The sequence below is a fragment of the Drosophila montana genome, unplaced genomic scaffold (assembly GCF_035044405.1).
Source record: "Drosophila montana isolate Dmon_TW-CO22-7 unplaced genomic scaffold, ASM3504440v1 contig_1483_1, whole genome shotgun sequence".
Taxonomy (NCBI): domain Eukaryota; kingdom Metazoa; phylum Arthropoda; class Insecta; order Diptera; family Drosophilidae; genus Drosophila; species Drosophila montana.
In genome coordinates, this window is record NW_026996431.1 from 23,127 (window position 1) to 40,383 (window position 17,257).

The 17,257-nt window shown below is 38.1% G+C and overlaps 1 protein-coding gene across 3 annotated transcripts in view; it reads left to right on the top strand.

Annotated features, from left to right (window-relative positions):
- Window positions 1-16,810, top strand: part of tay (tay bridge) — a 34,786-nt gene extending 17,976 nt beyond the window's left edge. For 2 of the 3 annotated variants that reach the window (XM_064688269.1, XM_064688278.1), the window contains 8 exons: window positions 2,450-2,854; window positions 2,911-4,334; window positions 5,771-5,986; window positions 7,037-7,503; window positions 7,580-7,989; window positions 15,836-16,250; window positions 16,313-16,418; window positions 16,508-16,810. In XM_064688269.1, coding sequence (XP_064544339.1) covers window positions 2,450-2,854; window positions 2,911-4,334; window positions 5,771-5,986; window positions 7,037-7,503; window positions 7,580-7,989; window positions 15,836-16,250; window positions 16,313-16,418; window positions 16,508-16,577 — 3,513 coding nt within the window. In that variant the 3' untranslated portion in view covers window positions 16,578-16,810. The remainder of the gene's footprint in view (window positions 1-2,449; window positions 2,855-2,910; window positions 4,335-5,770; window positions 5,987-7,036; window positions 7,504-7,579; window positions 7,990-15,835; window positions 16,251-16,312; window positions 16,419-16,507) is intronic. The other variant, XM_064688280.1, reaches the window with a different exon arrangement.
- The last annotated feature ends 447 nt before the right edge of the window (window positions 16,811-17,257 follow it).

Consider the following 17,257-nt stretch of genomic DNA (forward strand, 5'->3'; position numbering starts at 1 on the left):
TTTTATTAATTTATTTTTATTACTACTAAAGAAAACGAGCGCGTAGCGCGAGCTGCATTTAGTGTTGGAATAAGAGGGTTCAGGGTATCCCCTAGTCGGGAGCTCCCGACTAGAACCTCTTACTTGTTAGACTTTCAAAATCATCAAAGTCCGGAATCCCAGCTTCTTCCTTTGAAACGGTTTCTAATAGATTAATGGTTCGCGTGCCGATGGTGGATAAATATCCACACACATTTGTGCCTTTTGCGGCCGCAAGCCCACCCAGCAGGCATGAAAAAAAAACAATTTTGCACTTAAACAGGCCAAACCCTTTTATAATATCACACGACTGCTCCCTCGAATGAGTGTGCGTGTGCACAAGTAACAAGTCGCAAAAATTGAACATATTCAATTTTTGGTCTTTTCTTAGAATTCTTCGACAAGCCGACGATGAATTACCCTTGCAGAAATACGACTTAGTTTATTTTTGTATTTTAAGCAAAATAGGTAAACAAAAATATTAGAATATAAAAATAAATATTTCATTTGACTGGAAAAATAAATGCAAGATAGAGCATTTGAATGTGTGTGACATTTGCTACCTCAGGCACAAAAGGCACACAATTAAGAAAATATCTCTAGGACGCGGGCAAACGCCGTGATCTACTTGTGCGCACATCCACACAACACAAACATATGTATGTTTGTAGATCTCGGTGTTTTTTGAGAAGCTATGCAGGGAGAAAGAGATGCACACAAGTGCGCAAAGCAATGAGTGAGAGCGAGGAAAACTCTGCACATGCATACACACATATGTATTTGGGCTTTAAGGATTTAAAACTAACATACATATATTAAGAAAAAGCATCAACCGCTGAGACGTCGTGCGCTGAGCCAGATGCGGCTTCATACTGATCGTTCGGCTTTCGAGGCCGGCGTTTGGCTGCCACTCTCAGCAGTCTTACTCTATCTGGGCACACTAAAATAGTCGCAGGCACCCTTGGGGTTCCCTCGTTGCGATTTATCGTGATTCGATAATTCTGCTGTTTGACATGTCTATGCATTGTATGGTTAGTGGTCGAGTGTTTTAAGTACTAAAAACATTTTCAAATTGTATCTCCATCCATAACCGGTAGGTAGTTCGCGTTCGAGTAGTGACTCAGTTTGGCTGTTGTTATCGTGGCAAAAAGAAGCTTAGTCCAGAGCCTGAGGTGCGCGTAAAAAAAGATTATTTTAATTTAGCTATCTCACATTATCATTAGGGACTTTATCTCCTACTTGGAATTTTTATTTGTTGTTATTTTTGTCTTACTTCGATTCAAGAATTTGTCTGTTTACCAAACCTTGGTATTACCTTGGCCATTTTGTTGATGTTGTGCGGTCGCATGTTGTTGTTGCCTAAAACGTGACGAATTGTCTGCAACCATAGGTTGCGATTGTTCCTGTTTTTTAGGGGTTACGTTAGGAGGTCTTTGTGGCCTATTAAAATGACGGGTTTTCTATATGGGGCGCCAGTCCGCATAAGTGAAGTCAAGTCGATTTATTATTATAAGCTTTAAAATTTAAAGGGGTGTCGAATGACGCTAGCTGGACCCTTAGCTTTGTTTCTCATTATACCTATGTCTTATGTTTTCCCTCAAAGTCTGGCAAAGATTTTAGTATATCTAAAGGTTAACCGCACGGAACAGTTGTTCGAATTTCCAAGTCTTTGTAAATTTCTACTTCTAGAGTTCCAACACTGATACTGCCTAAACATTCTTTAAATCTTGAATTTGAGCCTCAAATTTCGTTTCTTGAGCGGCAAGAGCAATATTAAATTCGGTTTCTATAAATGTCTGCAATTATTTTGTTGACATTGTCATATTTTATTCGAATTCTAACATTTCGCATTTTGTTTGCAGCCTTTACTGCATAATTTGTAAAAATTTTCGAGTAAATCATCTATTTTACTATCACCCATTAGTTTTACTATCCAAAGATTGGGAGTTTGTCTTTATAATTGTTGCTTTGTTTGCAATATTAAAAGATAGGATATCAATGAGCAGTCTACTTATGTGCTCTTATTTAATTCCTATAAACTGCTTATGGGTTTGTTGTACAAATTTTTCTTTTGCTGCCGTCGGTGGTGGAGTTGTATGCTACTTCTGTTGATGGGATTTTTATTCTGTCGCTGCCGTTGCTAAAAACGTTGTGCCTTATGGTGTCGGATATCGGCCGGCATTGTCCGCAACTTTGTTGCCGTTTGATGCCCGCAGAAGCCGCTGATGCTGCATCGCAGCACGCCACTTAAGCGTGCTTAGTTAGTGTCCCGCTCTGTTGTGGGGAAATTTTGTTAACTAATATAGCAATATAGTCCTCTTGATGATAGTGGACAGGCATAGTAAGATATTAATTGCTGCAATTACAAATTAGTAAATTGAAAAAAGATTGAGTTATAATTGAGATTTTTATTGTGTTTTTAATTGAATAGAATCCAGAAAACTTGGTAGCTTTTGTTTTCCCTTCAACGACAACCCATGTGTCAAACGATGCGCTTCAACAATCATCAACGCGCAATTCAACGGAATATCCACAACCACAGACTAGTAGAACGAAATGTGTAACTGCAAATGTGTGTGGCAACGATATACCGATATTGTCGCAAGAAATAAATACACTGTCAAACACTTTACCTGGTGTTGGAGCAAATGGGTCTCTTACAGTTGCCGGCGAGAGTATTACCGAGTCTGCTAGCTTACAACAAACCGTCAGTGTGGTACCACCAACACTTTTAACGACGAAACCTGCAACAGGCCATGGGAATAATCAAAAGCTAAGTACGGGAACAGATAATTTATCGCATACCATACACGATCCAGCTGCAACATCTGCACAAGTAAGTAGGTTTTTTATTCTTTTAGTTCTTTGTTAAAATTGTTCAATACTTTTTAGGTTACTAGCCTTAGTATTTCCGCGGGTTGCGAGTCATATCTTACATCAGAAGCTGGACGATGCGGACTTGAATCGACGTCATCTGTAAATGCTCAAGGAATTACTATAAGCAACAAAATGGTTACGTCGCTTGGGATGGAAACTCCAGTGCAAAAGCCTACGATTCCTTTGGGTACTCCCCTAACCTCCGTCACAATAGCACCATTACATGGTTCATTCGGCGAGCGAACTTCCAATTTATTGCTCGCAGCCAACATTAAATCTAATGATAATGCAATGCTGAGCATGGATGGGCTAGCAACAACTGCTTCCCTAGATTCACAGAAGACCACTAATAGCGCAGTACCCACGTCTACATCCCCAATTGCTAATGGATTCCTTTCTGGTCATACAGCTGTCAGTTGTGCAACATCAAATGTTGGAAGTGTTCTATCGCATATCGCTCCACACTCGGGAAACAAGATGCTTTCTGTTCCTATGACTTTGCCACCTATTACGGCAGTTAGTTCTGGTGCAGCTGCTGCCTCCTGCATTGCAAAAACATCACTTAGTACAGGAAGTAGTCCAGTTGGGGCTGCAAGCTCTTCATTGGTATTTCATGGTGCACCCCCACTGATGCCTCATTCGGGTGCAGGCCTACCTATGCTAATTCAAGCCACACCATACCGTACTCCCTTTCCCCACTATTCAGCTTTATATACACCATATAATAACATAGCACATGGACAATACCTGTCGCAAGTGATACCAATAGGGTCTTCTAATACCTCGTCGTCGCCTCAGCGTTCGGATACTCGCAACAGTCGAGAGTCGGCGACAACATCATCTTTAAAAGCACCAGTAACAAGTGCATCTACACAGCATCAGCACAGTGTCAGCGGCATCGGAGGAATGCGACCTATTACGCCACTTGGTTATGTGATTTCCAATAATAATACAACCCAGATATTAGGGACAATGGCTACAACAACGTTAACGACAGTACCTTTGTTAAATTCGACGCACTCACGACACTTAACAGCTAACGCCGCAGGTGCGTTTGGGGTAACAACCACCGGACCAGCTATTGCAACATCACAATTGTCTACAAACTCCGGAATTTCAGTTGGGGCTACTTCACAATTACAACCATCTGCACCAATGCAAATGCTTCCACAAACTGGGTATCCAACCCACCTTCCTCAGGTACTAAGCTCATATCCACAGTTCGCACCTTCAACGTCGACACAACAGCAGCCACTTTTACGTTGTACTACCACTTCTGCTAATGGCATAAGTAATACTTCAGTTCTTACTGTACAAAGTTTAATGACGGCGATGCCATCGACGTCAATAGCAGCATCTATAGCATCGTCATCTGTGATTCAAAAAATAGTTTCTCCCAAAAGCGGGAGCCCTAGCAGAGATCGGGACACAAGCTACAGGTATTAATATTTAATAATAATTATAATTAATCTCATAATACATACAATATCTACTGAAATAATAATATCTCTATGTATACAACTGGTTGTCCTGACTGACTAAACAACGACCAACGCTCTGCCCAAACAATAAGAACTACGAAGCTAAAATTTCTACTGAAGCTTCCCTTTGGGTAACAAGTGAATGCGGAGCCAATAATGTGTCTGTAAATTTCGTCTCTATTTTTATTGCCATTCATTTGACCACGGGGATACAGAGTATTTTTAAATATATATAACCTGTAATGACTATGACAATACAAGTAGAACCGATATATATCTTTGGTTTTATTACTCTTACTTTGTTCAATTAAAAATTGATAGGAATGCGTGAACACTGTGGGGCTGGGGAGCATGTTATTGCATAATAAGATCGAGAATATTTTACCAGCTTAGTCGTGGCGGGAAATCAATGTTTTTTTATTTTTTTTTCTACACCTTGAGAAATTTAATTTATTTGGATCGGATGAAAAATAAAGAACTTCCTTCTTCGGCGAGCTGAAGATTAAATAGACTTATAGAATTGATGTTGGTCCGATGTTGATAGGATTTGGCCCATATAAAGCATAGAAGAAATAAAAAATTCGAGTATGGTCAAGATATCTTTATAAACAAGATTTTAATTATCGACCGATTGTTTTCATATCAGCTACATCCAGAAACGATCGATCAAAAGAAAAGCCTCTCAAGTTGCGACAAAGTATCTATGTACACACTTTACTCTCATCCTCCATTCCTCCCATCTAGTAATTACCTATTATCTTATCCACATCGAAAAATTTATCTGCCCCATTGTCCCTACTGCGGCCCAATCAATAAGCTAATTCAACACTGGCTTAGAAATTAATTCGTGCACTCGTTGCTCGCTCATATAGTATTTCTTCATATATAGTCTCTCTTTTAATTTATTTAAAAACATGTCTCTCGGTTTCGTCGGGTTAGATTCCTTTTAATTGATCAAATAAAAACCAAAAATTAAAAAAAAAACAATCTATTATTATTGTTGACACATTTCCATTTCAAAACAAGTCTTTTATTATTAATGCCTTTATTCTTTATAAAGGCTAATCAATTGAATAAATAAATATATGAATTGACAATTGCTTCTTAACTTGAACCGTCCAACTGCCACTTGTTAGGGGATGACGCACATAGGCTCATGAAGGCATATTTGAAAAGCACACTTGTATGCATTGCTGTTATTTTTCATACAATTATTGACCATCGTTTTCCCCTGCTTTGAGTAAGAATTTTTTTTTTCCGTCTCAAATGACCGCTTCTGTAAAAATTGCAGCTTCCTAGCACTTTCGGTTTGTGGTATGTGTTGATCAGCAGTCAGTTAGAAATGAATACATACATTTAACTTTAAATCTATGAATATATTTATTTATTCGCAGCATTACAGCCGTGCGTCCAAGTAATAGCGTGTCGGTGTCAGGCGGACCACCAGGCATTACGTTTGGCCCAGCATTTTGCAGCTTAGTTTCGTCGACACCCTACAGTGCCGTTTCTGCTTCGTCATCGACTACGTTGTCATCAGCAACACATTCACTTCTAGCAGTTGGCGGACATAGTATATCTGCATATACTACAAAGACAGGACTCTGGTTGAAGTATGATATTTCGAATGTCGTTCAATATATATTCTCTATATATAAAACTGTTTGTCCTGACTGACTGACTAATTGGTGATCAACGCCCAGCCCAACCGTAAGAGCTAAGCGGAAATTTTCACTGCAGTTATCTTATGTGATGGAGGTGCACGCTAAAACGGGGTTGTGAGAAATCCGAAGCGTGGATAAATCGCGAAAAACTTTTGTACGAAATTTTTTTGTTTCCCATCCGATCGGCATCAAACTAATTTTCATAGATCTTTGTGCAAATTCTTTTGAGGGGTGTTTCACACAGAACAAAAGAATACGTCTGTGTGATTTTAGAAGTTCCAATCGCAACTATGCAAATTTGGCGGTTGGGAAATGCGGGTCAAAGGTTAAATGAACGAATGTTTATTTTTCGACTTCAATAATCACCGCAAGACATTGGCGGATAGCGTTGATTCCAATTTTTGGTTATTTATTCGATAGACTAAACATATTTTCAAATTGATTTCAAGATAGTAAGGGTACACTTTAAGTTTTCATGGCGGAAACTGATTGAAAAAGTTATTCAATTCTTTAATATTTATTTAAAATTTTAGGCTTGTCACGAGCAAGGCAGGGTAACACCCGCTAGTCCTTATATATAAAGCTGTTGTATATAACTTTTTTGTTTACGTTCCAATCGGTTTTAAACTAATTTTTAAATATTTTTGTTCAAATAATTTGAAGTGGTTTCACACTTTTCGTATGCACCATCCCTCTTGGGTGAAAAATGCGGTCAATTGTTGTATAAACAAAAGTTACCACGGGTCTAAAATAAGTATTAATTCCAATTCATAGTTCTCAATTCGATGTGCCTTAAACTAATTTCAAATAGCAATGGTAAATTTAACTTGAAATAGTACGGATGAATTTAAATTTCCCACGGGCGCGAAATGGGTGAAAAATAAGCATCTAAAATGTTAATCAAAAATATTGCCACGACCAATGCCGGGTAATACCCGCTAGTATTGTATATACTTGAATAATTTATTATTTTATTGTAATATACTTATATACTTTCAGCCCTTCAGTTATGCAGACCGCGGCAATGACATGTACACCATCAATTCCCATTGTGACTAGTGGCAACGTTCGACCTTTACCCTCACCTCTGAACTCTGTTGCCACAGGGACACCTGCACGAGTAGCTGGAAATGCAATTTCACCTCAAGCGGTACATTCCACTGTTGGCAGTGGGCATGTTCCAATCCCTAATTTTCAGGCCACATATTTTGCTACGCCCCATGCACCATCACATTCATCTTCAGCTGCCACCATTTCCATTGCAGCAAGTAGCAACAGTTCAGTTTCTCATTTACCTTTAGTACCCCACACAACGGCTGTTATTGCGACGATGACCACAGCGACAACGACGACATCATCAATCAGTACAATGGGTAATACACAATCAAATGTAGCAACGGTAACCACAGCAGTTACACCTACACCGCACCCATTTTCCGCAGAATCTCTTTTCCAGCCAAGCAAAAGTATGAAAAGTCTCAAACTAGTATCCCTCTAGTGAAAATCAGAATAATTTTTTTTATTATTTTTTGCTCTTAATAGATGATCAAGCGGACTTATTGCGACGCGAGCTTGACAGTCGCTTTTTGGATCGCTCTGGCTTAACCCAACCTTCCCCAGCGTCCTCGTCGACATATTTGCGGCAAGAATTGCACCATCATCAACATCAGCACACGCACCTGCATCAGCATTCTCAGCTTATGCCGGCGCCACCTATGTCAGCCACAACCACTGTACTGCCGCCCACGACACCCACTTCAGCACAGATTTTTCCACCACCACTATTTAAAGACATTCCCAAGGTAGCTGCAGTCGACCCGCAGTTTTATCGTGCTGGTATCGGACTACCTCCTGGATATACGGGATATAATCCAACAGGTCTTTTGCATAGTGGTTTGGGGGGACCAACTCCATTTATGCCACCCAATCATTTGACTACATTTGCCCCAAAGGTAAGAACAAGTAACAATTATCTTAAAATCTGTCAGAAATGTTCGGACAATATATTAGTATGAAATGAAATATTATGGTGGACGGCTCAAGCTCAATGTTGGTCAAAAAAAGCAGCAATGAGAAGGTATAAGTACGAAAATGAAACGAAATGAACTTCCTGGTTCTTTCATCAGCAGACTTTGCTATCGTTTCTAAAATTGCAAGGCCTTGTCCTCAGCGCGAACCTTTCTACTGTTCTTGTATGCATAGACTATGTTTGCTTAAGGGTATCGCTCTCTATCAACAAAACAATGGACAATAGTTTTTTTTGTACACTGATAATAAATGAACCGGGAGTACCTGTTCACTCTTGGTGTTTATACCTTGTTGTTGTTGGTCGCTATGACCTACATTGAGCGTGAGCCGCCCAGCTTTAAATTAAGTTCATATCAGATAATTCACTAATAACATTTTGACATATCAATATGAAAGCTATAAATGAACAAGAACATTGTAGTCGGGTACTACCAAAAACTGTCAAAGAGATTCATTGATAATTGGGCATATACATGGTCATTTCAGAGGCAAAACGGTTGACATGTGTCTGCAGTCTGTCGTTAAATCGACTGGAGCGCCTATTGATTTGTAGAGACTGACCAAAATCACTGTAGACACACCCAGTTCTTTCTTTTGTGCTTCTTGACCGGTGTTGGTGAAATTTTCTGCAGTAGATCCTATTATGCCATTGAATATTCATATAATTGCTTTAAATTGTGCTTTGAACTGTTAATTGGTCCACTTATAGTTTTTATTGATTAAACTTTGCGCGATAGCTGAATTGTTTATACTGTACTAGAGGCTACGTTTCAAATTTGGTGACTAGCTCTTAAAACCTAAAAGATATGTTCAATAATCAGGATTTCGATATCGATTTTTGGAAATGGTTAAAGTTATCGATGGTCAGAAACTTTCTCTTCGTTCGAAAATTCTTTAGTTTTAAGGTTCTGAGATCGGAGCGTTCATATATACTGACAGACAAAGGTACATGGCTAGATCGATTATATATACTTTATATGATCGGAAATGCTTTCTCCTGTCTGCAACATAATTAAGCACAAACGATTATACCCTTTTTATCAATTTCCGGTGGATTGATGTTAAAGTCGCTGTACGAAAGAATGGTCAAAAGTTAATTGCTCGTATGAACAACTTATTTATTTTTTTAGATAGGTTGACGAAGATGGCATTTATTAGTTTAATTATGCTTCTAGTATATTACCAAAATGTTAGTAAGATCAACGCCATTAAAACATACATAAAATAAGTTCTTGTAGGCAGAACTTGCTTTATATCAAGATATCTTTACCAATCTCGTCATTTATTGGTTTCACTATATATTTCTTACATATGAACAAAATCTTTTCAATATCGGACCACTATATCATATAGATGCTATTGGAACGATCGGTCGAAAATTAACTACTTGTATGAGAAACGTTCTTGCTTAAAAATATATATTGCTCAGCATATATTAGTTGCTCCATGCTCCCTTCATATCAACTAAAGCAACATCGGACCAACATCAATTCTACGTTTTTTTATAACTTAATCGGAAACTCACATACTCTTTAAAAAATCACCCTATAGTTAACGATTTGTTTTCGGAAATTTAAATTTAAAAGCGCTGTTCCTTTCAGACCAAGAACATAGCCATAGGCCGGATCATTGCATTCCAACTAGAGGTCACTTCAATACAAGAAGCACTCTCTGTGATTGCTGATCTCAAGTAGCCCAAGTAGCCTCTGTATGTACTCTGACAGTCTAGCAGCTATCGATGATTTTCTCGTGATATCGAAAACTCGATATTATTGTCAGCAGACGTAATTCCCTTCAGAAAATTTCCAAGCCGTTTACAGCTTACCTGATTACTAAGGCCACAAAGATATCGTAACTACTGTCGCTCAGACAATCTGGCAAGTCTGGGAACTACAGATTTCCTCCTCAGCGCTTAGGAAAACATCGGTATACCAGTCTAAACCCAAAAACTGTTCGAGCTTGTGGCCAATCAAAGATGGCAACCAGCAACAGATATATATTGGACCCCAAGATAAACCTGGCCGAACCGCTGTAGAAAACGCTCAACGAAGCTGTGTCGACTAGACTGACCCAACCGTGTAGCAGCAGTCCGAGCTTTTGATTAATACTGAGGAATCACAAGTACCCAATTATGTTGGTCGAGGGATAATTGCCCTCACCTTACGCACTAGCCAGCCTCACCTGAACAGATCTAGCATACCCTATAAAGGAATATCATCTTTCACCATCGCACTAACATTTCCTTTAATTTTTCCATATTTTATATATATCAAGTCTAATCCCAACTGTTAGCAATCGGTGTTGGCATGACACTTTTTGGTCTGTACTTTCAAAGCCGTTTAAAGGTCGTCGAAAAACAAAAAGTAGTTTCCTTGATTTTTTTTATGTTTGGTCGAGGGGAAATTTTCCGGCCACTGTAAATAACGTTTCCTTAAGAAACAAATTGGTCCGCAGTTGGTTGCCAAATAAATCATAGAAGTATTGATAAAAGCGAACACCACTGAACAACCACTGTATAAAATAAATCTCGTGTTTCGACTAAAACTTCGTATAGTCACATTTTTCTTTCCGACAACTTTCCCTTACTTTAACAAATAAATAGATATGTTCAGGAGTTCTCGGAGTTTATTCGAGCGACTGTTATCAAATTTTGTATATATTCTCGTATAGGAAACCCAGATCAAAAATGTTTCGCTTTTGATGACTTCACGTGAATTTTAATTATAATAGATTTATAAAATTATAATAATTATTAAATATATAATATATAAATATATATAAAGCTTTCTAAGTGTTAGTGATAACAAAAGTAAAAAATCAGTTTTGTGTAAAGCTAACAATGTATATATTTATTATATATATATACTAGTGGGTATAACCCGGCCTTGCCCGTGGCACGTAAAAAATAAATTATCTTAAAGATATTTGAAAACGAGTTTGACACCGACCGGACGGCAAACAAAAAATTTGCATACAACCGTTGACCGCCTATTTACCACTGTTGTGGATGCAATTTCCCAATAGCTAAAACACGTTTTCATTAAGTTCTTATATGTAGGCTTTGAAAATAAGTTTGAGGATAATCGGGCAAAAACTTAAAACTTCACCAAAAAAAATCTTTGAATCGCACTCCCCACCGAGGAAGCTTTGATTTTGCGAAAAATGTGAAACACGTCTCAAATGATTTTTCATATAAATCATTGGAAATGAATTTGAGTGCGAAACGTCACCCACCAAATCTTTGACCCCCATGTCCACCAATGAGGAATGGATTTTTCGAAAAGTGTGAAACACCCCTTAAATGAATTTGAACAAAGTTCTTTGAAAATGAGTTTGAGGCCGATCGGATGGTAAACAAATAAGATTCATACAAACGTTTTTCGAAACGTTTTCCTGAAACTCTGTCTTAACGTGCACCTTCATCACATAAGGTAAGTACAGTGAAAATTTCAGATTCCCAGCTCTTCCGGTTTGGGCTGTGCGTTGATCACCAATCAGTCAGTCAATAAATCAGTCAGTCAGTCAGGACAAACAGTTTTATATGCAGCGATTATTAGATGATTGATTATTATTATGACTAAGTTATTATGGGATGATTTTAGTTATAATCAAAACTTTAAACAAATAATGACGAACGATGAGTTCTTTTGGCAACTTCCAAATGCAAAGTGTCTCTAATTTCATAACGATCAGCGATCAGAAGCAGCGGCCACTGCGTGTTGTTCTTTGTCGATCGTCTTTTAGGGTTCCCACATTCGGCCGTCCTGACACGTCCTCGACCCGAAGGAATCCCACATCTTCATATACTCCGACACGGTTGTCGTCTTACACGGTGCTTCTCCACTGCCAAGTTTCTCAACTTCGTATCTACCGTGATTCTTAACTTTCAACACCTTATATGGCCCCAAAAATGAACCTTTAATTTTAAACCTGTACCATACTGTGTGCGCTTTATAGCTACTAAACCGTTTATTTTGTACTGAATATCCTTTTTTTTTTTTAAATCAAATTGCCTTCTGTTTTCATCTTGCAACTTTTAGATATATTCACGCGCCTGTTCACGCATTATCCTTCGCTCGCCTTCCAACTCATCAATAAAAGATTCCTTAAAAGTTTATTTAATTCTAGATCGACTGGTATACACATTTCCAAACCTATTAAAATATTGAAGGCGGATGCCTTAGTGCTCCTTGGTGCAGTATGGTTAATTACTTGCTGAACTCTTACCATATGTTTATACCAACTGCTAGGACTCTTATAACTTTACTTTGAAAACATTGGCACTCTGGTAGCTATAAGCAGATGCGCTATGCCTTTTTTCTCGCAATATTCCCTGAAAAGATGTGACGCAAATGCAGTATCCCTATCAGAAACGATTCGCGCTGGATTTCCAAACAGAACAGAATGCCTTTCTAAACAACTTAAAACTTCATTGACAATAGTGCTGCAGTTTGGGCACAACCACACAAATTTGGAAAACCCATCTACTACCACTAGAACGTTTGCTGGTTAGCTCCATTGGCCCTACGTGATCAAAATGATAAGTACACAATGGTCTATCTAACTTATTTATCGGGGTCAGAAATCCCTCCCTTTTCCCAGTTTTAGCATTCATAATAATGCATTCTACACAGCTATCCACAACTCGGGCCCCTTTTCCTTTATTTTTGGGATAAAATAGTTTTTCTCTACGAGATCCTGGGTGTTCTTAGCGGAAAAATGACTCTGCTTGTGTGCAATACGAATGATCTCCATTTCCATTTGACACCTCACCACAATTAATTCCAGATTCGGATCTTTATATGTAGAAATCTTCATACCCCTTTTCCTCAAAAATTCTGCGAATTATTCTTGTCCGTTCATCCCCCAACTGTGCTTCTCTCAAACGATGTACCAAGCTATCGGTCAGCACATAGCATAAACACGGCTCAACGCGTCAACATGACGCATTTTGGAACCCGAACGATGCTCGGTTTGATTGTCGAACTCATGCAAGTACATTGCCCATCTAGCTACACGCAAAGGCACTTCTTTTTTTTTCATCGTCATTATAAACGCATTTCCAGTCAGTTATGATTTTGAACTTTATGCCTAATACGTACACACGACATTTAGTTAGAGCAGGCTTGACAGCAAAAATGTCTAATTCGTATGAATCAGACTTTTCTTCAGCTTGTCTTACGGCTCATACACTGAACAGGATGAAACAAACAGTCTTCTGGGTCTTTCTGCAACAATACCCCACCAAAACCAAACTTGCTAGCGTCTGTGTGAATTCCGTTTCTAACTTAGAATTATACAATTTGAATACTGGTCCACTCATCAACGCTGATTTCAATTGTTCAAATGCGACAGGCTGCAGCAACTCTTTAAATTTAAATATTGCCTCCTTTTGCAAATTGTCGGACAACGGTTTGGCAATTACTGCATGCCCCTCTACTATAACTATAAAGAATTCACAAATTGAGGGCTCGTCCGGGATTGATCCAAGTTACAATTAACACAATGAGACAAAAGTGAGTGAATTTAAAAGAAGAACATCGTCGTACAGATTGCTATAAAAGACATGTAAAGTTGGAAGAACAGAGTGCAAAGTAAAGTGTGAGCGAGACAGCAACAGACGCTCAGTGAAATGTAATTCAAAAGCGACGCAGACAGAACGAAAGAGAAGAGAGAAGTTGGTGATCAACGCACAGCCCAACCGTACCTTAAGTGATGAAGGTGCACGTTAAGACGAAGTTTCAGGAAATTCCGTAAGTGCGGAATAATCTCGAAAATCGTTTGTATGAATCTTTTTTGTTTACCATCCGATCGGCCTCAAACTCATTTTCAAAGATCTTTGTTCAAATTCATTTAAGGGGTGTTTTACACTTTTCGAAAAATCCATTGCTCATTGGTGGACATGGGGGTCAAAGATTTGGTGGGTGACGTTTCGCACTCAAATTCATTTCCAATGATTTATATGAAAAATCATTTGAGACGTGTTTCACATTTTTCGCAAAATCAAAGCTTCCTCGGTGAAGAGTGCGATTCAAAGATTTTTTTTGGTGAAGTTTTAAGTTTTTGCCCGATTATCACCAAACTTATTTTCAAAGCCTACATATAAGAACTTAATGAAAACGTGTTTCAGCTATTGGGAAATTGCATCCACAACAGTGGTAAATAGGCGGAAAACGGTTGTATGCAAATTTTTTGTTTGCCGTCCGATCGGTGTCAAACTCGTTTTCAAATATCTTTAAGATAATTTATTTTTTACATGCCACGGGCGAGGCCGGGTTATACCTAAGACAATATAAACACTAAGATGAGTAACGCCATACAACAAAATGCTACTATGCAGCTTGCTTTTTTGAAATTTGAGAACGAAAACGAAATCAGTACCATTGCGCTCTCACAGCCGAAAGAGCGAAAAGCTAAAAATAGAATGTACACTGCGCTTCGGCTGTATGAGAGCCGTGCAAGCAATTATGTTTGTATGTGTGTTAGTATACATGCATAACAGCATATTTGAATGTGTTGCTATTCACAGCTCTGGCTTTAGCTGGCAATGAAATCGATTTTGTTAGTTTTCTAGCGCTGATCATGCACCTATCCCAAATTCGTATTCACATAAGCATGCATGCTGTGTACTGAGGTTGGCTCCGTAAAAAATCTTTTTTTGAAATTCGTCGGAAATATTTATATAATTTCTTTAAATTAAATGTTTAATTATTTAATATTATTTTTATTTTATTAAAAAATAAAAGAGTGCAAAAAATGATTTAAACAAAAAAAAATTGATAAACGGAATCTTTGGGAACACAAAATTTGCGCTCTTATTTCATTTCTTTTATTTCTTAAAAATAATAGTAATTTAATTAATAAGTTAATTTAAAGGTATTATATAAATATTTGCATCGACTTTAAAAACCTCAGTACACAACATGCATTCATATGTGAATACAAATTTGGAATAGGTCGTGCATGATCAGCGCTAGAAAACAAAATTTATTTCTTCACCAGCCAAAGCCAAGGCAGTGAATAACAACACATATACATATACATATTTTAATGTAGTTATGCATGCATAATTCACACATACAAACATAGGTTCTTGCACGCCATTGGCTGAACAAGAACTTCTCTCGAGCATACACTGTTCAAAAACAAAAGTGAAATAAATCTATGTGTGATATTTTCTTAACATAGTTATTGCACAAGTTGCGCCTTGTAAAAAAATTATTTGATTCTTAATTTTTCCTGCAAAATTTATAGTTAGTATCTAGGGTAATGTATCATTTGAATAAAGCATGCATTTCATGGATAAAGCAGAAGTACTTTGCGTCGATCGTAAGTTAAAAACTTTTCGCTCAATGTACTTCGAAAACGAAGCGACGCAAAGCACCATCGATCAGCTTTGCTGAAGGCAGGCTGGCGACTAACTTCGTTGCTCGGGTCAGCATCAGAAAGCCGCGACTTCAGCATTCGTTCGCCTGGCTTTTGGAGAACGAATAGCCAGTCGGCAGGCATGTCGTGCGAAAACTCAAACGCCAGATGAAACGCCAGGCATGAAATTTTTCGTCGCATGCAAATGTATGGGCGTTACTCATCTTAGTGTTTATATTGTCTTTGGTTATACCCACTAGTATATATATATAATAAATATATACATTGTTAGCTTTACTTAAAACTTATTTTTTTGTCATCATTAACACTTAGAAAGCTTTACCGCAGCGTAAGAAGAAAAATTACATTTTATAAACTTAAAAAATATAATTTTCGTTTAATTAGAAAACTGGACGTTGGAATGCTATGCATGTCCGAATTGCGTGGGAAATTTACTATCACCAAAACAAACAAAATTCTGAAAAAACTGTGTCCATTGTGGGTTCTAGTCTTAACAACAACGGTAGCAGTGTAAACTCTGGGACTTCTGGTGCAACTAGCAGCGCGCTCAGTATAAACACAGCAGCTACCGGGGGTATACCTGCAAGCAACATAGCTGTTTCCGCGACCAGTGTGGTTGTGGCCAGTGGATCCGCAACATCACTAAGTATGAAACCCTCGCCTGCGTTGACTCTAAGTTCAACGTCACCGCACCTTCTACATCGATCAAGTGAACTGACATCAGCTGCGTATGCCAGATCGCCATTTGAAGCTTCACCACTAGCTGCAAGTTTCCTAGGTGCACCACCTAGTCATATCGGTAAGCTGTAAATTGAGCAAGCAATAACTTCCACTAACCCCTTTACTATTTATAATGGATAGGTACAGCGGTTTCCCCGTTCGGCCGGTACGTGGGATCATTCGGATTTGCCGGTCTAACACATTTTGGACGGGATATTACATTGGGTGGACATTTGGATACGTGGAGGTAAGATAATTTGTTAATTACAAGCGCGAACATTTATTAGGCAAAGCTTATAACTGTCCTACAAAATTTAAATAATTAAACACTTCTAGCTGGTATTTCTTGGCCTCGCCGGTCCAGCTATTTTGCTTTCCACCCATTTTCCGTCCGTCGATAATTTAAATTTATCCGTACCATTTCTAAACATATTTTTCGTACATTTTGGAAAATGAGGAGGAAATCCATCAAAAAAAGAACCAAAACTTGGTATCAATGAGAATATTTAAGGAAAAATAAACTTTCGTTCATTAAACCTTTAATATTAATAGGGATATATTTTAGAACACTAGATTTTGCGAAAACTGTAAATAAACGTCTTGAATGAATTTTCCTTGAATAAAAATGTATTTCCGTAACTTCAAAGATGGATGGTAAAGCAATTAAGAGGTTCTAGTCGGGAGCTCCCGACTAGGTGATACCCTAAACCCTCTTCATCCAACACCAAATGCAGCTCGCGCTACGCGCTCATTTGCTTTAGTAGTAATAAAGAAAAATTAAAATAAAAAAAAATTGTTCCCTTGGCAGGGTTCGAACTTACAATTAACCGCACAACTTGCCGCTACATAGCCACACAAACAATTAAGTCTTAATGAGAAAAAAAGAATTAAAAAAGCAGCACAGAAAACAATACAATCGCAATTGCAATGCTGTTGATTGAATTCAAAGCAGACGCGCGTTAATTCTTGGAATTTTCGCTTGCTGCCGCTGATACAAGGAATGTCCAAACACGTTTTCTTTAATAATTTTGTTTTTTAAGCGATCTTGATGAAATTTTCTACAGTACATCTTATTGTGTTATAGAA